We start from the raw sequence: 25,850 nt of genomic DNA, 5'->3' as shown, positions 1-25,850 counted from the left end.
ATTAAAATGACCGCTCTAATAAAAAAAACCACAAAGCAATGAAAATCAGAATAATCATAACAATAGAAGTAACAATATTAATAATAATAATCATAGTATAAAAATGATCATAATAGAGTTATTAACATTGACAATAATATTGCTTGAGCCAACTCATTAGCATGCTCTAATAGGACCAAATCACGGTAATTTCCAAGGAAATCCTTGAAGATGGAAATTACCTTGAAGATGCTCTAATAGGACCAAATCACGGCTTTCATATCTACATCTTCAAGGTAATTTCCATATAACTGGAAATAGTAAAGAAACAATGATCATGTCAGTTCAACAAAATCTTCTTTGGCACAATCACATAACACAAGTATCAATGTGAAAAACTAAATGCCATAAACATAAATTGAGCAATTTACCTCCATCAGTTTCCCAATGTCAACTTGGGAGCCTTCAAAATATTAACTTTGCACTTGAAAACGTTATGCAATGGATATATGCTAGATGCCGCTTTGATGATTTCTCAATATCTCTACCAATTCGAACTCCTTACTATCATAAGATTAGGATTGGTATACCATAATGCCCCTCATCTTCCTTCGAATCTGTAACAATATTAAACATTAAAATCAAATTGCAACAAAAAGATTCTATCATTGTTGTCAAATACAAACCTCATACAAACTTCATACATTTTTTATTTGGGTAGATTGTGCACAGGTCCTTTTCAACTCATCAACACTGCTTCTAATTGAAGCAAGTGCAACTGAACTAAAAGAAACTCTAATCTTGTATCATTTAGGGTAGGCTAAAAATGAAACCATTTTAAAGAAGTCAACCGTTAGCAAAGGTTTTTGATCATTGTACACCGAAACTTAACTGTTAAAATCTGAAACCGAACCAAACCGTAGTTAAGGTATGGTTTTGGATTGGTTTCACGGTTTTAGAATGTATACAAAAAAAAAAGGACAGTGTGCAAACACTAAAATACCTGATCTTTTCAATTAACATCACAATCTTTATCCAAGCACCACATAAGCCTTTCTTCTCTCTCTCTCTCTCTCTTACTGATAGCATAACAGCGATTTTAATACATGCATTGCACAAAGAATGAGTGTAGATATAACAAATGTACTCTGCCTTTTTCTCACAAAAAATGCACAAGTGCCAACCTGAAATCCATGGTAAATATTATCAGAATGCTAGTCACAGGAAGCAATGAATTTCCTCAATCCAAGATTAGATCATAAATATTCAAAACACACCAAATTAATGAAATTAAACAACGGTTAAATATAAAGAATAACTCTAATAAATAATAATAATAATAATAATAATAATCATTTTGATTCAAAGAAAAGATTATGAATCATTTTGATTTAAAGAAAAGATTCACATGTTATACCTCTCAAAATCTTCACGAACTCAACAGATCTCCCACTTCCATCAACATGAATACTAAACCTCAGTTATCATAAAACTCTGAAAAAAAAAAAAAAAAACCATTAATAATTTATCAAAATAAAAAATATACCTTAATGTCATATAGCTTTGCAATAATATAAATATGAATATTGTAACAAACTGTTACCTATGTTCCTATTCAAAGGCCAACAAAAATACATTGCACAAGTAAATTGGGAGAAAATAAACATATATTCTTTGATAATGTTTGGTTAAGTACTTAAGTCCAATATTAGCATAGAATCATAAACTAAATTAAACCTTTATGCCTTGTCAGGTAGAAGTAGTTGAAAACATTTTTTTACATTCGGGGAACACTCAGTATCACAAAAAACAATATGCCAACCCCTAATAAATTAAAAATTATATTTTGAGCAAGTTCAGATATTCACCTTATTGTGTTGTGCGCAGCCCACAAGCCCAATAGAAGTGCACCATTTGGAACCGGGTCAACTTCTTTTCTCGGCCCTTATTATTATTCTGCAACTGCCTTCCCACCTCCATTCTCATATATATATTAATGAAGCTTTCTTTTGTACCATAATTTCTATGTGAATTACCATTAAAATTAAGCATATTCCATATTCATGCAATTATAATTCCTCAATCTAAGATCAGTTTGCCACAAAATCAATTGAATTCTTATGAAATTACCTCAACTTCAATTTGTTGTCTTCCTTCAATTCCATTAACACCTGCGAGTATAATCAGTTTCATCCAATTCTTCCCTTCCTTCAATTCCATTTTCTTTCAATCGCAGATGAGTGCTACTAATTGCTAGCTTTGATGGAATAATCAATTTCTGATTCCGAAGAAGAATCTATGGATGCAGAGAACAAAAAAAAAAACCCCTAGAAAAGCAATAACGCGACCAGTGGCGGACCCAAGAATTTTTGTCAATGGGTCCTAATTTTTTCGGTTTACAAAATTTCCAGGTCGGTCGTTATTCGGGTCGGGTCGAGACGATGAACATAATAAAACACGGAAATATGGTGTCACTGGAAACGAGTAAGTAATAAGAATTTAGATTGGAAACTAGATAAGAAAAGAGACTTTTAATTCATTTTTATTCATACACGAAAAACATAAACGTAAGCTATATATATGGTATTACATACACGACCAAACATGAAAAATTAACTCTAACACATATAAATGATTAATTATAATATGCATACACAAGATAAATAATAAACGAATATGCAAAACTCATGTTATCATTATATATGTTGCATGGTGATAATGATTATAATACCCTAACTAAATAACTAATATTGACTTGGATATAAAAAAACAACAAAAACAAATACCCTAACTAAACAACTAATATGGACTAGGATATAAAAAACAACAAAAACAAAGTATGGTGAGGCTTGAACCTGCAACCGCTCAAAGGAAAAACAAGGGACTTTCCACTAGACTAGTTCAACCTTAATAGTATGGGTTCCAAGTATTAATTTTTATGGGGTCCTTACAAAATTTAATACACCGGCCTCTTGGTAATTTTTAAAAAACATTGGTATCTCGGGACCCCGATTGGTTCTATGTGGGTCCGCCCCTGAATGCGACAGAGCGATGGTGACGGTGGGGAGTTTATATTATAATGGGTTGGTTGTCGACGGAAATTAGGAGTTGGTAGAACGTGGGTTGAAGCAGAAATAACCGCATACGACATGAGAGAGAGTGTAAAACTCTGCTTCTAGAAGAAATAACATGGGTTTCAACGGTGCAGATTAAGAGATGGTGCCTTTCAATGGCCATGATCATCTAAAATTACAGTTACATATTGGGGGGAACAATATATTATATAATTAGTTATGTGTTACTAAGGGGTAATTGTATATGATTGTCATTTGCTTATTTAATGGCGTACTCATAATTTTAACTGCGTTTTCACAATATATAGAAATTGTTTTTTACATTAGATGTTTAACTAATCAAACAATAACACTATATGGGCCAGATTATCTAAATATACATGTTGATAGAAAACTTGGTCCAAAGAAAGAATAACGCACAGGCTTCCTTTTAATTATGTGTAGACGACTTCCCCTCTAATTAATTATTCTGCATTTTGTTTCGGTGGTTAGGTAATTAACTATTAGACTATTAGTTGTAGACTTGTAGATGATTTTTAATTATAACGTTGTGCAACAGAAATATAAATATTATAGTATGTTATATGATGCATGAGTCATATATGTAAATTTGTTTATAACATCATAATACTTTATTTAATTAAGATAATCATATTTCAATAGTATACACTTTATGCATGACTTTGTAATGCGTGGTGAGGAAGGAAGTTGACCCCAATCTTGATCAAACTAGATATTAATTAACGGTGGCTATGCAATATTAATAAAAAAAATATAAAACTTTAATTAAAAATAGGGTGTCTAACTTAGAAAATAACCATTAAGAGATTTCGAATAAATGAATAAAATAGTGAAAATAGGTTAGATTCACCGGTTCAACAGTATGACAGTATTCGACCGTTTTAAAAAACCGGTTCAAATTCGTTTAACTGGACCAACTATATAACTAATAGCCCCCTTTTTAGAGAGAGAAAGTGAAAAATAGCCTTAAATTTTAACATATTCCAAAAATAGCCCATCTAATTTGGACTGAGAAGACGAGATCTGAAAAAATCCTCTGGCCAATAAAATTTAGGCAAGTGTCAAAATCCGACGAGATTTTTAAAAATATTGGGGGACCAGTCCATATTTCCTATTAAAAGTTCTTGAAATTAAACAGTCTTGGTAGACGGTCTTTTAATGTTTCCTAACGGGTCCCCACAACTTCAAAAACATGGGAAAATGTGCCTTCAAATTCAGTCTTTCAAGGCGCATTTATGATGAATTTGTACCAATAAGATCATAAATTTATAAATATTGAGGGATCCCTCCATATTTTTGAACTCAAAATTATATTCCAAAGTTGTCTTGCCAGACGGGTTATAAAAGTTTCTTATCTCGACCCTATATATTTTAAACTCATGGAAAAATGTGTCATTCAACTTTGTCTTTCAAGACACTTACTTGAAAAATTTGAACGAAGGGGATCAATTTTGAAAATATTGTGGTACCCGTCCATATTCTTTACAAAATCTTTATATTAAAAAGTTGTCTTGCCAGACGGGTTATATAAGTTTCTTATCTCGACCCTATATTTTAAACTCATGGAAAAATGTGTCATTCAACTTTGTCTTTCAAGACACTTACTTGAAAAATTTGAACGAACGGGATCATATTTTTGAAAATATTGTGGTACCCGGATACGAGTATGATGAGAACTTGTATGATAATCGGGAAATGTGTGTTACCTTAAACCGAGCTTCAAGTAAATCAATTAGCTTGGAATGGTTAATGTTTGAAGCAAGACTAACACATCCCTGTTTACAGTTTATTGGAACATAATCATACCTTCTGTTACCGGTTTGCCAATTACCACCATAACAAACAACAACATTATCAAAATCCATGGAAGATAAGGTTTAGAGTGGTATGAGAGGATGGTTTAGGGTGGTATGAAGTGGAAGATGATGAAGATAACTCATGTATGTTCTTTGGATGATCATGTCGGAAAAGACGGAATCTCATACTATATTGTCGGTATAGACGGAATATAAATAAATTTTGAAGGTCTAGACTAAATTTAAACACATAAGAAATAAACCACAAACTCGTCTTCTTGGTACAAATTCACCCTAAATGCGTCTTGAAAAACTGAATTTTAAGGCACATTTTCCCATGTTTTTGGAAGTTGTGGAGACCCGTTAAGAAACATTAAAAGACCGTCTGGCAAGTCTGTATAATTTCAAGAACTTTTATTAGGAAATATGGACTGGTCCCCCAATATATTTTAAAATCTCGTAGGATTTTGACACTTGTCTAAATTTTATTGGCCGGAGGATTTTTTCAGATCTCGTCTACTCAATCCAAATTAAATGGGCTGTTTTAGGAATATGTTGAAATTTAAGGCTATTTTTTAGTTTCTCTCTCATAAAAGGGCTATTTTAAGAATTTTCCCATACTGAAAACACCATGGATAAGAGAGAAACCTATACCTACCACACCTTAATTAATATTGGAATATTATATTATTGATCATTATTAAACATTAAATAACTTACAGCATTTGAAAATGACAATGGGTTAATTAGTCAACGTGTATGGCAGCCCATCTTCTTCTAAAAATCAAAAGGCATCTCGTGTCTCCAAATATACGAATATTCTAACGTTATATATAACCTAATGTTATTCGAGTGTAATTTCCATTAAAACGTGTATATTATTAAAAAGTAATCACTTAGCATAGAAAAGATGTTGAAACACCATTTGAACTTATGTTTAAACGTGTTATCAACCCCCGAAGTTGACCGTGTCTTGTAATAACAACGCGATGATAAGGGTATTTTAGTCATTTTAGTTAAACAAACACATACTTTATGTGTATTAGTGGTATATAGAAACCGGTATTCCCCAGGTATGCATCGCATCTGTCTCATCAACACCCAAACCAAAGATGGCTAAAACCACCATCACCGAACCAGAAAAATGGGCTTTCAATGGCAAATACCCCGACCAGGCGGTTACCATTGGCCCAACAATCACTGATCCTACGCGCACATTACTCAAACGCTTACTACAGAAAAACGCTGACATCTTCGCATGGAAACCAGCAGACATGACTGGTGTACCTCGAAGTAAAGCAGAGCATAAGCTCAAGTGTGACCCGGCTTTTACGCCGGTCATACAAAAGCGTAGAGTAATGGGGGCGGAACAAGCTAACGCGTGTAGAACCCAAGTCAAGGAACTCCTTGACGCGGGCATCGTACGCGTTAGCAGATATCAAACTTGGGTTGCAAATCCCGTTATGGTACCGAAGTCTAACAAGCAATGGCACATGTGCATAGATTTCAAAGATTTGAACAAAGCATGCCCCAAAGATTGTTACCCGTTACCCGAAATTGATCTTAAGGTAGATTCGTTAGCACCGTTTCGCCTTAAATGCTTCCTTGATGCGTATAAAGGGTACCATCAAATCCACATGGCCGTTGACGATCAGGACAAAACCGCATTTCGGACGCCCGATGGCACATTCTGTTATCAAATGATGCCATTCGGACTTAAGAATGCCGGGTCCACATATCAACGCCTGATGGACAAAGAGTTTCATGCCCAAATTGGGAGGAACTTGGAAGTATACATGGATGACCTGGTCATCAAAAGCCTTGACCCAGAAGCGATGTTGAAAGACATCGAAGAAACATTCAACACACTCAGAAGGATAAACATGAAGCTCAACCCGAGCAAGTGTTCCTTTGGGATGGAAGAAGGGAAGTTCTTAGGAGTCATTGTTACAAAAGATGGCTTCAGAGCGAACCCTGAAAAGGTCGAAGCCATTATCAAAATGGAATCACCTACTACCATCAAGCAAGCTCAGACACTGAACGGACGCCTAGTTGCACTTAACCGCTTCTTGGCAAATCATGCGGATAGGTCGTTCCCATTCGTGTCGACGCTGAGAAACTGTCTAAAGAAAACGCACTTCCGCTGGACACCAGAAGCGGAAGCAGCTTTTCAGGAAATTCGGTCACGTTTGATCGAACTCCCAACGCTCACAGCACCAGAAGCGGGAGAGGAATTAATCCTATACCTCTCCGCCACAGATAGAGCAACCGGGGCCGTCCTGTTAGTCGAGCGAAAAGGCATCCAGATGCCAATCTACTATGTTAGCCGTCTCCTAACAGACTTCGAAACTCGGTACTCTACCCTGGAAAAATTAGTCTTAGCACTTGTACAGGCTTCACGCAGGCTAAGACGATATTTCCAAAGTCACCCAATCACTATTCTCACCAACTTCAAACTTGCAAACGTTTTAGGCAAACCCGAACTTTCGGGACGCCTAGCCAAATGGGCAATAGAATTGGGAGAATACGCGATAGAGTACAAGCCAAGGCCAGCTATAAAAGGCCAGGTCTTGGCCGACTTTATTGCCGAAGTCCCCGCATCGCGGGAGAAAGAGTGCTAGGACGAGGCTCAACCCTCTCCAGCACAAGACATCGATGATGTCTGGCGACTTTACACTGATGGAGCAGCCAGCAACGAGGGCTCAGGCGCAGGGTTAAAACTTACCAACCCAGCAGGCCAAGAATACACTTACGCTATTCCACTAGACTTTCCAAGTACGAATAACGAAGCTGAGTATGAAGCATTCTTGGCCGGGTTGAGGATTGCGCGTAAAATGGGAGTAAAGAACTATGAAGCCCATGTGGATTCCATGTTAGTAGCCAATCAGATAAACGGGACGTACACGGCCGTGAACGACACAATGGCCCTGTACCTCGCTCAAGCAAAAACCCTCATGCGCGATTTTAATGATTGTAAAGTCATACACGTCAAGCATAGCGAGAACAAATCTGCGGATGCGTTAAGCAAGCTTGCGTCATTAGCTTTCACCCACTTGGGAAAGGACATCGCATTGAACTCCTTGGAGCACCATCAGTCCCACACAAGGAAGTCTGTGTCATCCAAACCGGCACAGAAACGTGGATGACACCAATAATAAATTACCTTGCGGCGGGTATACTACCAGAGTAAAAAACACAGGCAAGAAAACTACGTTGTAAAGCACTGAACTATCAACTCATCGATGACATCCTTTACAGACGTAACTTTCTTGGCCCCCTCCTCAGATGCGTTGACGACCAAGATGCCAACTACCTCCTAAGGGAAGTACACGAAGGCATCTGTGGGATACATGCAGGTCCACGCGCAGTTGTAGCTAAGCTAAACAACGCGGGATACTTTTGGCCGGGGATGCATACGGATGCGCTGGCGTACATCAGAAAGTGCAGATCTTGTCAGCTCTATGCACCCAACACGCATCGCCCGAAGAATGAACTTGTTCCAGTCACCTCTGCATGGCCATTTCAGAAGTGGGCCATCGACGTGACAGACCCATTTCCCACAGCAGCAGGGAACGTCCAGTTACTAGTGGTCGCCATCGACTACTTCACCAAGTGGATAGAGGCAAAACCCTTAGCCCAAACGACCGCAAAACATATCAAAAAATTCATTTGGGAATTTATTATTTGTCGTTTCGGGCTTCCACAGAATTTGGTGAGCGATAACGGCACCAACTTTGCTGACAAGAAGCTACAACAGTGGCTTAAAGAACTTCAAATCACCCACACCTTTACCTCGGTGGCGCACCCGCAGGGTAATGGTGAGGTGGAAAGAGCAAATAGGAGCATCGTCGACGGCATAAAGAGAAGACTATTGGAACACAGATCTGGCTGGGTGGACGAAGTTCCACACGTACTTTGGGCACACAGAACGATGAAAAAGGCAAGTACAGGAGAAACCCCGTTCAGCCTCACTTATGGCACTAAAGCCATGGTCCCGGTCGAAATTGGTCTACCCTCACCAAGGGTCACGATTCGACCAGAGGACAATGATGCGGAAAGACGGTTAGACCTTATGCTAACTGAGGAACGCAGAGACTTAGCCGCAATGCGTGAAGAGAACTACAAACGACAAATGCAAAAGTACTACAACACGCGGGTAAAACTCTGCAACTTCAATGTAGGAGACTACATATTGCGTAACAACGAGGCTTCGAACCAAGAGCGCCCAGGAAAGCTGACCCCTGTCTGGGAAGGTCCGTACGTTATCAAACAAGTACTGGGAAAGGGCGCATACCGGCTCGAAAGGCTCGATGGCACTTCCGTCCCACGAATATGGAACGGAGCTCAATTACGCAAATGTTACATGTAGATTAATTCCAAATTTGTAAAGAAAAGGCCCAGAGCCACTTCTAATGGAAATGATTCTCCTTAGAACATCGACGCTGATGATTTTACATTTATACTTTTAACTTTCCACACGGATATGCCGGTCTTCACCGCATACATAAGTGTGAAAGAAAGCCGTGGCGTGGGGAAGGCGGTAAAACCCGCATAAACCCAAAAAAAAAAAAAAAAAACGGCAAACCTTCACGCAGGTCAGTCATAGGTAAACTTTGGTCATCCCACTAAATGAAAGTGCCGGTCCTAACCGCACAAATCATGAGAGGAAACCGAACCTATTGACAACCGCGCGTCGAATGGTTAACTCATCCAAAACACTGGGAAAATTGCTAAAATAAACTAAAATATGCATGCGCAAGTCATGTAACGTTTATAACGCAAGTCCCAAAGATTCAAAAGTAAGCGGGAAAATACCCCTTACCTTGGCAACCAAGTAACTATAAGACGGGTGCGAGTACAGTGACGGGTGCGGGTACAGTGTCAAGGCAAAACCCTTCACATACCTAGCACCTGCAGGGAATTGACGCCAGGAATACCTTGGAAGTAAAGTAACTATAAGACGAGTGCGGGTACAGTGTCAAGGCAAAACCCTTCACATACCTAGCACTCCGCAGGGAAATGAAACCAAGAAGGATCTTCTGGGCCATGCTTGCGGAAACGGGAATAACATCCCCGCATAGCAGGAACGTCGAGAACTAGCTGGTTTGAAGCTTCAGATGGAATTGGTGGTTTTAACATAATTGATCACTATGTTCAAAACTACCAAAACCTCATGGAGAATCCACACAACTAGGACTAAACGCTCCTGACTTGCGAGGAGGTTACAGACCTACCCGCATCATACCCAAAGATCAAGCAGGAAAGTCGGGAATTTCTGCAAGTGACATTAGGACTTCCGCGGGAAAAATCCCCATGGAAAACCTTAAAACTAAAACCTTTTCAAAAACCCTTTGCTTAAGTCCAAAAGTTCACCTCACTTTATTAAACATTCATGAGAAGAACATTGGACTGGGGGGACTTGAAGAGGTAGGTCCCAGCAGAGCCCAGTTGGACCCGTAAGACTCGCCTCAAAGAGAGACGTCTGCGCAGTTGGACCCGCAAGACTCACCTCAAAGAGGGACGTCTGCGCAAAGACCAAACTCGCAAGACTCACCTCAAAGAGAGACGTCTGCGCAGAAACCAACTGGATCGGCAGGACCCACTATGCTCAGAGACGTGACGTCCTTACGCGCAGTACGCTAGCTGTTCCCGCAGGAAACGCCTCCCAATGGTTTCCAAGTACTCCGCCTGTTCCCGCAGTTACGGATACCAGCCATCAGAGAAGGCTACCCGCGCAGCAAGGCTACACGCACAAGGCTTAACACTCATAATAATTCAGTAGTCACCTGAAGAAGGAATGAGCAAGCCGGGAACAATCCCGCACAAAGGCGGGAGGGGGAATCCTCCCGCCCAAATGAGCCAGTCCGTACGATACTGAAAGATCTTTTGTACTGTACCTGACGAGGTATGGGCAAAAGATCTGACCAAATATACGACAGCTCATTGACAACAGTATGGCGAGCAGCATGCTCTTGTACTGTATATCACTATTAGCCGCTACCTACTCACCAACTCCTGTCATACCACGTGCATAGCCTGTAGTTGGTGGAAAAGGAATAGTACACAGCAGGCCTGGTCACTGTCAGCCGCTGCCTACCCACCAACTACCAGCATGGCACGTGCGTAGGCCACAGTTGGTAGAACAGGAATACTATTCAGCCGGCTATACCTTCTTGGAAACCTACCTTCGGCTATAAAAACCCCAAATGGTATGATCATCTCATCTTATCATATACTATCTCGTATCTTACATATTATACCTGATATCTGCTCTAGCAATCTCTTAATATACACTTATATTCAAGATCAATCTAGTCTGATTCTCACGCCGGAGGGTGGTCACAAGGAGGAACCCCCCCCCCTTCTCAGTGACGAGCTCACGGTGTCTGTTTTGCAGGTTATCAGAAGAACCATCTTTGCCGGATCTAACCCCTCGTGGGAAACATCTATTTAACCCCCAAATTATCCGTAACTTGCCCGGGGTCGATTAGTGTTTCTTCAGTGGTATATATAAACCCCACCATGATGAAATTCTCACATATTGCCAGCATATTATCTTTCTTCTTAAGCATTCCAAAAAATAATTGGTGTTCATGGATCCAGAATATGTGATAAGCCTCTTTGATTCCTACTGGTTTAGTTATGAAATCTTGAAGAGAAAACCGAGTGTTTCGTATGCGAAAACAACGGATATATTAGAGCCTAGATTCTCAAGCTTGAGATCAATACTTGTAAGATCACAAAGTGAGGATATTGGAAGCAGTTTTAACTATGGTTTTAATTCCTTCTTCTCTCCCAACTCAGTCCTCAAAACCATTCCTTATGGGAAACTAGATTTCACAACACAAAAGCAAGAACAAGAACAAGTAGTTGAAGAAGTTATACAACAAGAAGCAGCAAAGATTAATGATGATCATGAAATGGAAAGAAAACATAAGAAGAAGAAGAGAAGACATGGGATGAGCAAGAGCTTATCAGACCTTGAGTTTGAGGAGCTAAAAGGGTTCATGGACATGGGATTTGTGTTTTCTGAACAAGATTCTAAAGATTCAAGCTTGGTTGAGATCATTCATGGCCTTCAAGGATTAGGAGAAGAGAGAGTATTAAGAGATCAAGATGATGATGATGATGATGTTGATGATGATTATTATAATGAACGGAGGCCTTATCTTTCAGAAGCATGGGAGGATTTGGATAGAAAGTTAATAAAGAAGAAAGAGGATAAGAAAGCTTATTCACAAATGGTGAAGTGGGAGATTCCTGTTGTCAAAGATGAGATTGACATGAAAGATAATCTAAAGTTGTGGGCTCATACTGTTGCTTCAATTGTTAGATAACCATGTTTGTTTGTTTCTTCTTTTTGGATCAAAATTCTTTCAATTAATTGTTAATATAGTTGTAGACTTGTAGTGATTTAGATGAGTTTACATTTTTCTTGAATATGTAAATATGAAGTTTATTATTTTCATTTTCTTCAATCTACATGATCTTAGTAATTAACAAGCCTTGAAATGATTGAGCCATCTTGGCTTCTCTTAGTTTTCAATTTGTTGGTGGGCAGTCAATAATGTTATTATGGGAGTAATGATATACACTAGATGATCTCATGGTGGTGTTGAGGGTGTCATGTGGTAAACGTGACAACCAAGATGGGCGGGAATAATGGAGGTCGTGGGAACAATGGAGACAATGTTCATAATCAGATGTTTAAGATTCAAGGTCACTCAGATCTCCAATATTGCCAACAACAAGGAATTATTGTGTTTGAAATCCAGAAAATTCTAGGTTGCTCGTGAAAGACCAAAACCCCACTAATTAAGCCTAGAACTCTCCAAATAAATCTTGACCAAGGGCATTGAAATTGTTGGAATGCATTGGATATGTGTTAAAACTTTCAAGGAAATTTCTGGATTCATGTACTTAGATTTTTCTTAAATAGACCTACTTTTAATACCCGAGTAAGGCGTACTAAAACGGGATATCAGTCATCCATATTGATTTTGACACTTCAGGCTCGATTCACTCAGGAATACTAACAAGGAGAATATTCACCACTTTGAAAAAACACTCAATTAAGTCAAATTTTAAACATAAGACCTTAAAGATTCTAAGCCTTAACCATCACCCTCTTGCCATTATGACATAAGACCAATTGCCTTAGGTTTTTATTTGTATGAGTAAATTTTCCTGTTAAGACATAAAATTTCACCAACTTATATTTACAATAAGTTATAAGTTGAATCCACTAACATATTCATGGAGAGCAAACATGTCGCACTCTGCGTCTGGGAGTTTCAAGGACAAATTGGTACCAAGCCATGTTTTAAAATAAAAGGTTATTAATGATTGGGTCGAGCCCATTAATTATTATATCAATGTTTCTGGCCAAGCCCATCAACATACGGCTCGCTTCGACTATTTGACAAACATCTCATTCGATATCTAATGACATGTTTTTTTTAAAAAAAATTTAGCTCTATTTTTGGGATTGTTACAGTCTTCCCAACTTATAGAAATTTTGTCCTCGAAATTCAAAGTAGGTTATTTAGTTGAGAGTAACAAGTATTTTTCTCGTTTTATAGTTTACAACTTTGTTAACTTAATATACCCGACTTCCAGACGGTACCAAATCTAAGAAGATGCCAAATTATTAGTAGTTGACTAGGATGTTTAGGATTAGGAATTCACCACAAGGCCAGATACATACTGACGTCAACCAATGGTTGAAGAACCACCAAACGGCATATGAATCGCCATCCTGGCTTATAAAAAAATAAAGGACTTCAATGAGAAGTAATTTTGTTATTCGAGAACAGAACAGTTTAGTAATGATGGTTATATCTTGGACGTTGGAGGACTTTATTGTCTTAATGAGTGAAAACCATTGGACATCAAGTCGAACGAGCATCCTACTTGTTTACTCAAGATCAAATTAGAATGGCGTGGTTGAAATAAAGGCAGACAAGCTTCAACCGACATGTAGACTCCCATCAGGTGTTTTATATGATTTTTTTTTCATAGTTATATTTTTGTATTTCCCTAAGCAAGCTCTTGTGGCACTCCTAGTAATGCAATATGGGCTTCTATATTACTCAGTCTATGGCTTTCTATGAATAGTGATGAAGGTAAATCACGTAACCTTCTTGGCTAAGTACAAGAAATAAATGATTAACACAAAAACGAGGTCAAAGTCCCCAAATAGTCTCGAGCATAACACGCTTCATTCAATATAGTAGCCTTCTGGCATTGACAGATGCTCTCGAGCATAACTCGCTCCAATCAAATTAGTGTGCCCTATATACAATAATACCGATCACGTGTGCATAAAGGTCTTACAAGTACCCATGAGAATATCGATAGTTTTTCATGTGTGCACACTTTAAAATCAATCAGGTTACCACATAGTTGTTAATCCTCTAAATGATGTCTTAAAGTTCTACAAGCCAAATCATAGAACTAGTCAATTCCAATAACCAACCCTTAGAGCTATTTTGATCGCACCCACATATTTTCATATACCTAATTGGTCAAGGTCTTTGCAGTGTCAGAGTCTTAGTCTTCGCAAGTAGGGATCCTTAAAGCATTTCGGTTAAAGCCTAGAAATCTCTAAAGAATTCTAATTCGCTGAAACCTTTGGCTCTGATACCAATCTGTCGCACTCTGCCATTAGGGGCCTGAGAGTCTCAAGGACAAACTGGTACCAAGCCATGTTTTAAAATAAAAGGTTATTAACGATTGGGTCGAGCCCATTAATTATTATATCAATGTTTCTGGCCAAGCCCATCAACATACGGCTCGCTTTGACTAATTCATGACAAACATCTCATTCGATATCTAATGACATGTTTTCTTAAAAAAAAATTAGCTCTATTTTTGGGATTGTTACAAAACACATACCACTAGATCACTATATTACTGATATACATGTAAGGATTTAAACTTACTACTTTGTAACCTCTAGGTGTTGTTTTATATTATTTATTTGTCATTAAAAAGAAAATGTACTTTAAATGATATTAATATATCTAAAAACTCCATGAATGAACATTCTATAATGTTACATGAGTTGCATAAATAGAGTAGTGTTAAGTCATATTTATACGGTATATCTAATAAATTCACCTTTATAAAAGAACCTCAAAACCATCTTGTAAAACCGTTGACACAAAGTACGTGTTATTTTCTTATGTAATCTTTGGATTCCATAGCAAAGTCTTTCTGAACCATGATAGACATTAATAAATGTTGAGCTTAGTAAAAAGAAAGAGGAGCCGCATGAAAGATTGGATTTGATAACTTCGTGACAAGTGTTACTAGTATGCGTTGCAATCGAGGGATAATCGTGTCATTAACTAAAATACACATATTTTTTACATTTTAAGAGGGTGTTTGGATTGCTTATTTAAGCAACTCATGACTTATTAACTTTTAAAAAAGTTAAAGGTGTTTGGTATTATGTGTTATTGTGAGGGGATAAGTTAATAAGTTGTAAAATTGTAACTTATTAACTTATAAAAAAAATTATAAGGATGTAAAATAAGTAATCCCAAACATCCCCTAAGGATAACTAACTAATTTCACATCCAGTAAATTAGAAAACTTAGCGGCCATTCATGTTAGGAAGCACGGATGCTAATTACCCGTTTCCAAGTATTATGGAGCATATATGTAACTTTAGAAACGTGGTGATCATACGTGTAATTTATGCAACCACAACGAGCATTCGAGTAATTAAAGGCTATGTTTGTTTTTAATATAAAATAAAATAAAAAATTATTAAAATACATATTATAAATTATACATCCTATTTTATACATATAGATAAATATCGGTGGCCGCCGCTGCAACGCCACCGATATTTAATGTTTTGTTGCTTTAAATATGATAACTATTTTTTCTATTTCAGTATCGAAACAAACATAAATAGAACCGATCAAATTCACATCAGCTCGCCGCTGTGACACTTAAGCCCGCAACTGACCAGGGTACCGTAACAGACACCGAAAAAGTTGTCATCAACTTGCTACCGCAACAGACGAGGTTTACCGCACATACCAACGAATGTACGAGCACAAAGTGACAAAACTAGCTTGGAATTAAAAATGAACTTAAAATAAAAATAAAAGTATATTACAAACAAGAAATGCTTAAGGATAAATTCCCGGGTAACGTGTGGCTGCATTTATTTTTCAAATACTTTAAAATTAATTATTTTTTTCATATATCTCCGGTGAATTTAACTTGCAATATTCACACAAAATGGAGTGGTGTGCTTACAGCCCTCCGACAAGAACCACAACATTCTGTTCTTTCAAGTTAGTCAATTACAAGGTAACCCACCCGTTAACATAAAACCTCTTGACACTGATTTCTTCAACCTCATTACTTCATTCATGATTCATATCTAGTGATTACTTTAACTGCTGTGTTTGTGTTTTCTGGTAACTTCTAGATTTCCAATTCCTGACACGATACGATCTAACACGAAATTTGTAGGTTTTAGTTTAAACGAAACGAGTCAGGTCGAGCCCGTAAACCCGTTTAGCTAAATGGGTTGAGTTTAGGCCTTTGGGGGCTTGTGATTGACTTGTTTAACCTGTTTATTATTATAATTTTATTAATATGTGTTTTATGTATGCACATATTCAACTTGTGGATACTCGTGTCATGTTTGGGTTCATATAATTTTTTTAGGTTGGTGTCGGTTCAACCCGTTTAACACCCTTTGTGTTATGACCCATTACTATCCATAAGTGTCTCATTAACCATCAAGCTATTACATACATTTACAACTGTTTTTGCCACTGAGCTATAATAAGTTCTAAAAACGGTGCTGTGCAGACGGTTTCATCTTCCGTTTGTGCTACAGGATCTTATAGAAGTAGGGTGTCACCAGCTGGACTTTGTAACCCATTTCTTAAAGCAAACGACCAACTTAAATCCGTCACACGTCAACAACATTCGTACAATCTGCGAACGTACAAACGGGCCGAATTTAGGAATCAAGGTTGGGACTTTGGCAGATTTGTGAAGACATTGTTCTTCTTTAATGGACCTCCATCACCTCTGAAGGTTGGACTTTTAGTAAACGGGCCGGGTCAGGTCAGAGCGGGTCAAAACGAGTTCTGACCAAAGTTTTTCGTTTCCTTTCACTTCACAGATCTTTGAAGGCCTAATTGCAAATATTTCATCTTCTGAACCCGAACCCAACAAGTCTATGGAAGCTTCTGGAATAGTTTTAGTGGTGGGTGCCACCGGGGGCGTTGGCAGACGAGTAGTGGATGTCTTGCGAAACAAAGGGTTGCCCGTTAGAGTACTCGTACGTCTCTTATATATTTCTATTTAAATCAATCATGTTTATTCTTTTATTGTTATAAATGTTTTATCTTGTTTTCGCAGGTCAGAAATGAAGAGAAAGCAAGAAAAATGTTAGGCCCAGATGGTGATTTGGTAAGAAGTTGAGTTGAAATATTTTGTAACGTTCGGGGCATGCCAGCAGCCCGTTGACCGCCCATTGACTTTCTATAAAATTTTCAGGTTGTTGGAGATATCACTAAAGCAAGCACTCTACTTCCTGATTACTTTAAGGGAGTAAAGAAGGTGATAAACGCGGTTTCAGTTATTGTTGGTCCAAAAGAAGGCGATACTCCTGATCGGGCCAAATACAGTCAAGTATTTTCCAAGTTTGTTGACTTTGTTTTTTTTATATTTACAGGTTAATGTTACACACTAATGACAAAAAAATTGTTGCTTTGCTTGCAGGGTATCAAGTTCTTTGAACCCGAGGTGAAGAACTCGTTGCATAGAAATACAAATATTTGAAATTAATATTTATTTGATATTTTTTTATTAATGCAAGCAGATTAAAGGTGATTCACCGGAACTGGTGGAGTATATTGGAATGCAAAATCTTATTAAGGCTTTAAAGGATAATCTTGGATTAAAAAGTGGAAAATTAGTCTTTGGATTTGAAGGTATTTGTTAATAAGAACAGTTGTTTGACTTTGACCTTAAAAGTCAAAGTGAGTAATATTAATGATTTTACTTATTTTCAGATGGTTCATCCCGAGACCTGCCGTGGGGCCCGTTAGATGACGTTGTGATGGGCGGAGTTAGTGAAAGTCAGTTCCGAATAGTCCCAAATGGTGGTGAAAACGGTGGACCGACTGGCCTTTTTACAGGTTTGTTAAAAAACCTGTAATTTTTGTGACCTCGAATTTAAATTTTCATTTTTTTTTAAATGGTAGGTACTGTTTCTACTACAAACAATGGAGGTTTTACTAGTATCAGGACAAAGGTATATCCCATATTATTTTACAATGAGTTAATAAATGAAGCGGTTGGTTAGTTTAAATCGTGTTTTGTTTCTAGAACTTTGATGTTGCGGAAAATCTGTCTGCATATGACGGTTTGGAGTTGCGCGTTAAAGGAGATGGGCGTCGTTATAAGCTTATTGTTCGAACTAGCCGTGATTGGGATACTGTGGGTTATACTGTTGGTTTTGACACCATCAAAGACCAATGGCAATCAGTAAGTGACAGCAAACTTAGAACCTTGAACACGACCCGTTTAACACATTTATCTAAATTGGTCAAACAGGTTGGTGGGTTGTAAATGTGTCGTAATCAAGTTGTAAACCGGTCATCAATGGGTTGACGGGTTGTAAGAAACGGGTAAAATAGGTCGACTTCCATAATTAAACGGGTTGGTGGGTTGACATGTTTAATTAAGCGGGTTGGCAGGTCGACATGCTTAATTAAACAAGTTAAACATGTCAACCGAAACACTGCCCATTTAATTACACGGGAAAAACTGAACACGACTTATTTAATTAAATGTGTTAGATGTGACACCGAGAATGAATACTTTGTCCAACTAGTGAACTTTTATATATTTTTGGTTAACTAATCTGAATTACTAATTGGAAATTTATAATATGGTAGGTACGATTACCATTTTCTTCGTTGAGACCAATCTTTCGGGCAAAAACAGTTGCAGATGCACAGCCCTTTGACCCAAGTCAAATCATATCATTGCAGGCATGCTTCAATAACATGGCTTTTTTTTTTCATCTCAAATGATTCTTTTGATCCGTATCCATATAATCTTACTTTGCTAAAAAATATTCCTTTTGTGTTTTTGCTCATTCATTCTTTTCCAGATAATGTTCAGCAAATTCGAATATGACGGGAAACTGAATCCAACATTTGTAGAAGGTCCGTTTCAGCTTCCGGTATCAAGCATCCGCGCATATATAGCAGAACCCATCCTTCCAAGGTTTAATAATATTATTTTTATAATATTTTGTTTGGATAAAAAGTTAGTTATTAACCATTGGTGGGCGGTTGATGACTGCACAGATTCGTGCACGTGGGTTCTGCTGGAGTCACCAGACCTGAAAGACCTGGACTTGATCTCAGTAAACAACCACCTGCTGTCAGATTGAACAAAGAACTCGGATCGATTCTAACATATAAGTTGAAGGTAGGATTTATTTATGCTAAGTATTCACACATTTATATCTTGGTTTTACTAAAATTGCGCATTGTCTCTCAGGCACGCTTTTTAAAACCAAGACATTTTGGATTGAACAAATAACCTGTGATTATTAACATGCATGGTTGGTCGATTTTTTAACAGGGGGAGGATTTGATAAGGGAAAGCGGGATTCCGTATACGATAGTTAGGCCTTGCGCTCTAACAGAGGAACCTGCAGGAGCAGACCTTATTTTTGATCAAGGAGACAATATAACTGTATTATTCTATGAACCATCTCTTTACACACGCATATCATTACAGAATACTAATTTATTGCTAGAACAAAAAAGAAATCTAAATCATTAAATTTTTATCAATGATTTATATTTTAAAAATTTTGTGCTTATTACACATACGTGCATAGATTAGTAAATAAAAACTCATCAAAATAATTTGGTCATATTTTTTTTTATTAATTTTGTACCGTTTAGTTACACATGTGTATGCTTTATTACCTAATAAACAAGCAAATTAATTTGCTCATGCACACAAACACACACACACATATGTGTGTGTGTGTGTGTAAATTTCTAAAAGACCCGATGCATTAAGAAAGTAGTTTTTTGTGTGTGTGTGTGTGTGTAAATTTCTAAAAGACCCGATGCATTAAGAAAGTAGTTTTTTGAGTATATGTGGTTATCGATTATGCAGGGAAAAATATCGAGGGAAGAGGTTGCTAAAATTTGTGTTGCTGCTCTTGAAAGCCCGTACGCGTGTGACAAGACCTTTGAGGTTATATATCCCCTTATCATCTTTAGTTCTCACCCTATTTGACTTTTACAGTCAAACATGCCATTTTTCAAATCCAATATTCACTTGAATCTTGCAACATCTCAAGATTAAATAATTTTCCTACTGCTAATGTTTTTAAACAATTTAACTTGGCACCTTCGTTCTATGCTAGTTCGTAGTTAACCAATATCATATATGGATTCGAAATGTGCTACCTTTGACCAAAAAGTCAAAAGGTATTACATGTTGTGTGTTCATGTGTCTAAACACCATATTTTGGCTGCAGGTGAAATGTGTGGTTCCATTTAGCGAGCAATATACAGTGGATCCTGAAAACCCTCCACCTGAGAAAGACTACAATGAGTACTTCAAGACTTTAAAAGAAGGCGTTACAGGGAAAGAATACTTGGAGAAAACATTTGTTTCTGTCTAAAAGATGCTGATATTATTAGATGATATGATATGGTATTTATCTCTATGGGCATTCACCAAATACGAATGAATAGCTACGTTGAAACTTTACTTTACAGGGGTGAAGGTATCGAGTGTTGTATCATAAAGTTTTATAAATATGTGTGATGATTTTGATAAATACGTGTCAACGTGCACTCCGAACTTCAACTTGGATCTTGTTAGTACCAAGAGTTTGAACTTGTTTGATAATAAAAATAAAAACATATGTCCATCCAGTTTATTAGTATTGCATAATATAAATATATAATAGGAATAACCAGCAGCAGCAGCACCTAATACTGTAGTTAATCAAATAAATTTATGTAAACAACCGGAAGCTTTTTTATGCTTACGAGACGTCTTGCTCCTATTCCTATTCCTATTCCTGTTCCGATTCCTCTTTGCTGTGTTACCACTTTCAATGCCATCATTATCTTCCTGTATATACAAACAGAAGATTAGAACAATATATATTTGTGTGTGTGTGTGTGTGTTTGTATTAAAAGAAGAGGCATTTAGATGGAACCTTGTTTGGTACCTCATCAACATGGTGATGTGGAGATACAAGGCTCTTGACAAATATAGCATCACGAATATAGTCCCACGCATTGCATGGCACATGGAGTTCATCATAATGTCGAATGAATCCGTAGACATCACCTCTCCTCTTTTGTGAATCACCCTGTACCATGTTCAAGCGGTGTCGATCATACTTGCCACCCTTGTTTTGTGAATCACCGACTCTGCTCAAGCAGTGTGCAACATCATACTTGCTCTGCTGACGATCAATATACAGTTCCCACATGTTGTTTTTCATTACCCATATATTGTAAGACTCACGGAAAGGACATGAATGTATGCATAGACAGTCTTGTACAAGCCCGAGTCGGTGTGTCGAGAAAGGACCGTTGTTATAATCAGCATCATCTGGTTGGGGGATTTCTTTAAGTTCCTCCGTAGATAAATCCAAATAAATAATAATTTTCTCTCTATAATTTTCTTTAGTAATGAACCAGTAAAGCACACCATCACATAAGATACCCTTACGAACATACATATTCTGGTACTCCAATTCTCCAATAACTTTCCAAGTATTTGATTTCAATGTCAACACATGAAAAAAAGTTGTTTGCTTTGTAATTGTATGACGATCTTTCCTAAACCCGGCTACAACCTTGTAGTCATCTGAAGACGAATCATAACCAAAACCCCAACATTCTATGTGGCTTATCATATCTTCTTTTTCTTTTAACATATAAGGCAGTGTTTGCAGTATCCTCTGTTGTCTAGTGGAAGGATTTGTTACTAGAAACTCACCGGCTTTAGGGTAAATGCATACGAGGCCATTACAAGAACCAACAATATAAGTCCAGTTCACTTCAACATATGCATGGATCCTTCTATGTCCAAGTCGTTGGTTGTCACGGTCACTTTTAATATTATGGTTCAAGTGAGCTTTAACAAAACGAGGACCGGATATTAAAGATTGCCATGACTTACACACGCTCTTGCATCGGATTACATCTTTCACATCCAATTGTATCAGTATCTCCTCTAAAACGTCAAAAGCAAGCTCTGCCATTCGAATGATGCAAACCAAATAGATCGATCGATCGAAAGAAAGAGAGTTAGTTTATTTAAACGGCAATTAAGTTATGTAACGTAGAAACTATATATGCAGTATGTTATAAGCCCAAGGCCGCTTCATTCTGTTAAATATAAGAGAATAATATATATTGTTTTCTCTACTAAGTAATTGTTTATGATGTTAAACCTAGAGTAATAGATGTGTTCCATTACTATACATGGGTTTGTTTGGTAAAACTAGCTGGTAGCGGTAGCTGGTGTCCGGTAGTTGTAGCTGTTAGCTGTAGTTTTTTTAGAAATATTTGCGTGTTTGGCAGAGTAGTTAGAACTTTTAATAAAACTAGCTGGTTGCTCTCGCGGTGCATTGTTATAATCCGAAATCTATTTTGAGTTGACCCCTTTCGACTTAAAACCGTACCAACACAAACCGAACTAAATTAGCCCTTTTTGCATCGACTCGTTCCGACCCTAATTTGGTCTTACAGATGACCCGGGCTTGCCTGACTCGACTTGTTGCCGATCCTAACCAGTAATCACATAGTATGATAATTTTTTAAAGTTAAAGAAGTATAACAATATGATACTCAAATTAAAGAGAATAAAATGCTCGTTTTTATGATGCAATTTAAAAAATATATATATATTTGCGTGTGAAAAAGTTATAGCCTTTTAAAAGGTCATAGGGATAGTTGGTTTTGAATAATGATTAAATATGTAATTATTTTATAAATTAACAAAAGGTGATGTAAATTCAAATACCAAAATTGTAAAATTTTAAATACTAAAAGGTTGTAGCTTTTTTCTAAACGCTACTAGTTGGAGCTTTATTACTTAAATTGCATACATAAGTACATAACTAAATCAATATCACCATACACATATTTGAAAATTTTGAAAATTAGTAAATTTCTTTTTGATATAAACTCTAGATGTTAAATTCTTACTTTATAACATACAAAATATACATGTTATACCATCATATACATATAAAACCAAGCATTTCAACTTGAAATTCGTTTACATTTACTTTAATTGATTTGGACAAGTTAAACCATAAAAATGTAACACCACTTAATAATAATTTCCACCCATGAAGATCTAGTACAATCAAATGTCTATCTAACCAAAAGGTGACACCAAAGTTTCGATATACACTACCCATAAATGCCAATGAGTACTACATTTCTTAAATTTTTTAATATTGTTATCTTTTACATTGAATCTCACCGATGAATCCAGGTCAATCACAACATCATCTTCATGTGTAAAACACACCGGTGTCATTCCATAATCACAACCAAATCTAATCTAGTCCAATTTAAACACCTTACTCCATGAGCTTTCAACACCATATTCCTTCATTACCCACACTTCCATATCCACACCATCATCACCACCGTAAACCGCATACAAACAACCTTTCAAATCTCCCAAACATCGAAATCCACTTTGCTCATTCTCACCACCATTTGGTAAAACTATATCCATAAAGACCTCGTCTTTTATGTTGAACGAAATAATCGCTTCACGTTTGTTGAAACCATCATCATGTGGACGATGTCTAACTATCCAATGTATTGCATCGTTCGTAAAAGACCCGATCATATCAGGGTCATTGATGCTCATGTGGGCGGTTTGGACCGTCCTCCACGAGCCAATCTTGAGATTGAAAACTTGACAACTGATAGAATTACTAGAAATGGTTCTAGACGCGCTAACCATCTTGTAATCATCGATGGAAAAATCATACCCGAGCCCATAAAACCGAGTGCCATTGGATAATGGTGTTGATCGGGTCTTTTCAGTAGTTGGATTTCACAAAAGAATACAATCACCAAAACAAACAAAGAAAATCAAACCATAGCAAGAACCTGATTCCTTGTCAACAAATGATTCTTTTTATCCGTGGATTGGTTAAACTGATAATGGCCCTTGAATTATCATCATCATCATCAATGCCTTCATAACATGATGGTGATTCATAGTTGATTTGAGTGCAACGAATAACTTGACCTGAGTAACACTCGGGAATGATTCATGTTAGTATCGTATAGGGCACAACGATGATGTAATATTATAAAATCTTCAAATGAAACTAATAAAGCCAGTATTTGGATACTGATTTGAACTGGCCTAGAGCCTTGGCAGGTAATTTTGAAAGAATGTCGATTAAAATATCGCGAGGAAAAACAAACATTGCTTTGATTTTCTTAATTAGATAAACTAAAAAACAATGGTGAAAAGAGAGGCCAACAAGAAACATAAATATCATTGATTCATATAGAACTCATCTTCCCAATTGCCCTTGTCAAGATTAATGTTGTATGTACTTTGAATCTTTCAAGTCAAAGTCTTGCATGTATAATGTATTACCTTCACTTTTTAAATATAGAAAGAACAAGTCCAACGTATCAACAAAAAGAGTGGCTGACTAATTCCCTACACCGCACAAAAATACGATTGACCCGAAACACAAAATCTTCGTTGCAGTTAGACCATATCAATTTGATCTGTTGAGTACGTAAAAAATGATCTTTGTTGGTCACTTAAGCTAATGTAACTAAGTCAGCCTCTGGTTGTTAAGTATATATGAGTTAACACAATAACTTATAAAGGTTCACCAGAACCTTTGTGGTCGTATCCACAACCGCTTGGCTCTGAATCTCGGTACATAACATACATATATGTTCTATTTTTTATATTCAACATGAGTAACCCGGGACCAACATATAATATATCAGATATTCCAACATTAGTGGATACAATAGCTTGATTAATAAAGAAATGGATGTGAACAAGATTGTATTGTGATTTAAAATTTTAATTATACTATGCTGAAGATTGTGTTAAATCACAATTTAACTAAATCAGTAAGTAAAAAATAGTATTAACGGAGTTGTTAAAAAAGACACAAAGAAGCGAAGTAAAAAACAAATAATCGAACCAGGATAAATCAGACATTAAGATGCAATCAATCAGCATAATATTAACAATGTTGAGTGTTACATATGAAAGGAAGTAGTACAATTAACCATGTTATGTTATGTAACATCAGTTTCCTAGAGGAAAAAATGTCTTATCAAATAATAATTTTATGTTCAAAATAAGGCAGTCATGCACAAATAACATATTAATTTACAGACAAAATTCCCATCTTTCTGTGCTGGAAAGAACACATACACGCCGAAACTGTTATTTAGGGAACCAAACATGCTCAATATCCACCAATGAATTCACAATATCGATCGGTAACTAACCGCTGCTCAATATTCATGGCATTAGTTAGTTTAGAAAAATCAAAATAACAAAAAGGTGTTGACCAGTCAACTCAAAAGAACATGGAAATACTATGTTCACTCGTTTTTTATACTAACAATGAGAAGCCTCTAGACCTACTATTGATGTGTAAAACGGGCCACAACCGGCGTTCATCTTTGCATGATTATGTGGAAACAAACAGGCTGAGTTGACTTTGACTTATAATTTGATGAGAGTTCTTCACTAGCATGCATTTCCTCACATTACTGGGTCAAAAGTAAATAACTAAATACTAGCATCTGTAAAGCTTAATGGTAGTAGACCATCGTTTTATTTGTTAATAAATATGAAACATGTCCATTCAATTTATTGGTAATGAATAGTAAATATGAATAAAGAGCAGCAACTAATA

The 25,850-nt window shown here is 36.9% G+C and overlaps 2 protein-coding genes and 1 pseudogene across 2 annotated transcripts; 1 reads left to right on the top strand and 2 right to left on the bottom strand.

The window, feature by feature from the left end:
• Positions 1-16,122: 16,122 nt before the first annotated feature.
• Positions 16,123-20,761, top strand: LOC143585055 (protein HIGH CHLOROPHYLL FLUORESCENCE PHENOTYPE 173, chloroplastic-like). The gene is made up of 16 exons (XM_077066935.1): positions 16,123-16,201; positions 16,712-16,942; positions 17,031-17,189; positions 17,270-17,320; positions 17,408-17,542; positions 17,633-17,656; positions 17,733-17,844; positions 17,926-18,051; positions 18,118-18,167; positions 18,242-18,400; positions 18,814-18,909; positions 19,032-19,147; positions 19,231-19,354; positions 19,511-19,624; positions 20,060-20,140; positions 20,427-20,761. Exons 1-16 carry the CDS (start codon positions 16,130-16,132, stop codon positions 20,571-20,573), a joined length of 1,797 nt encoding a protein of 598 aa, XP_076923050.1. The 5' UTR covers positions 16,123-16,129; the 3' UTR covers positions 20,574-20,761.
• A 141-nt stretch (positions 20,762-20,902) lies between these two features.
• Positions 20,903-22,175, bottom strand: LOC143585065 (F-box/kelch-repeat protein At3g06240-like). The gene is made up of 2 exons (XM_077066944.1): positions 21,132-22,175; positions 20,903-21,031 (listed from the first exon to the last, which is right to left on the bottom strand). The coding sequence occupies exons 1-2, from the start codon at positions 22,173-22,175 to the stop codon at positions 20,903-20,905; spliced, it is 1,173 nt and encodes a 390-aa protein (XP_076923059.1).
• Positions 22,176-23,299: 1,124 nt separating this feature from the next.
• Positions 23,300-24,377, bottom strand: LOC143585064 (F-box/kelch-repeat protein At3g06240-like; annotated as a pseudogene).
• Positions 24,378-25,850: the final 1,473 nt, after the last annotated feature.

Source organism: Bidens hawaiensis, unplaced genomic scaffold, assembly GCF_021521415.1.
Source record: "Bidens hawaiensis isolate Kalapana, Puna unplaced genomic scaffold, B.hawaiensis_p1.1 tig00033545_1, whole genome shotgun sequence".
Lineage (NCBI taxonomy): Eukaryota > Viridiplantae > Streptophyta > Magnoliopsida > Asterales > Asteraceae > Bidens > Bidens hawaiensis.
Note: the sequence above shows the minus strand (reverse complement) of the source record. Positions and strands in the feature narration are given on the sequence as shown.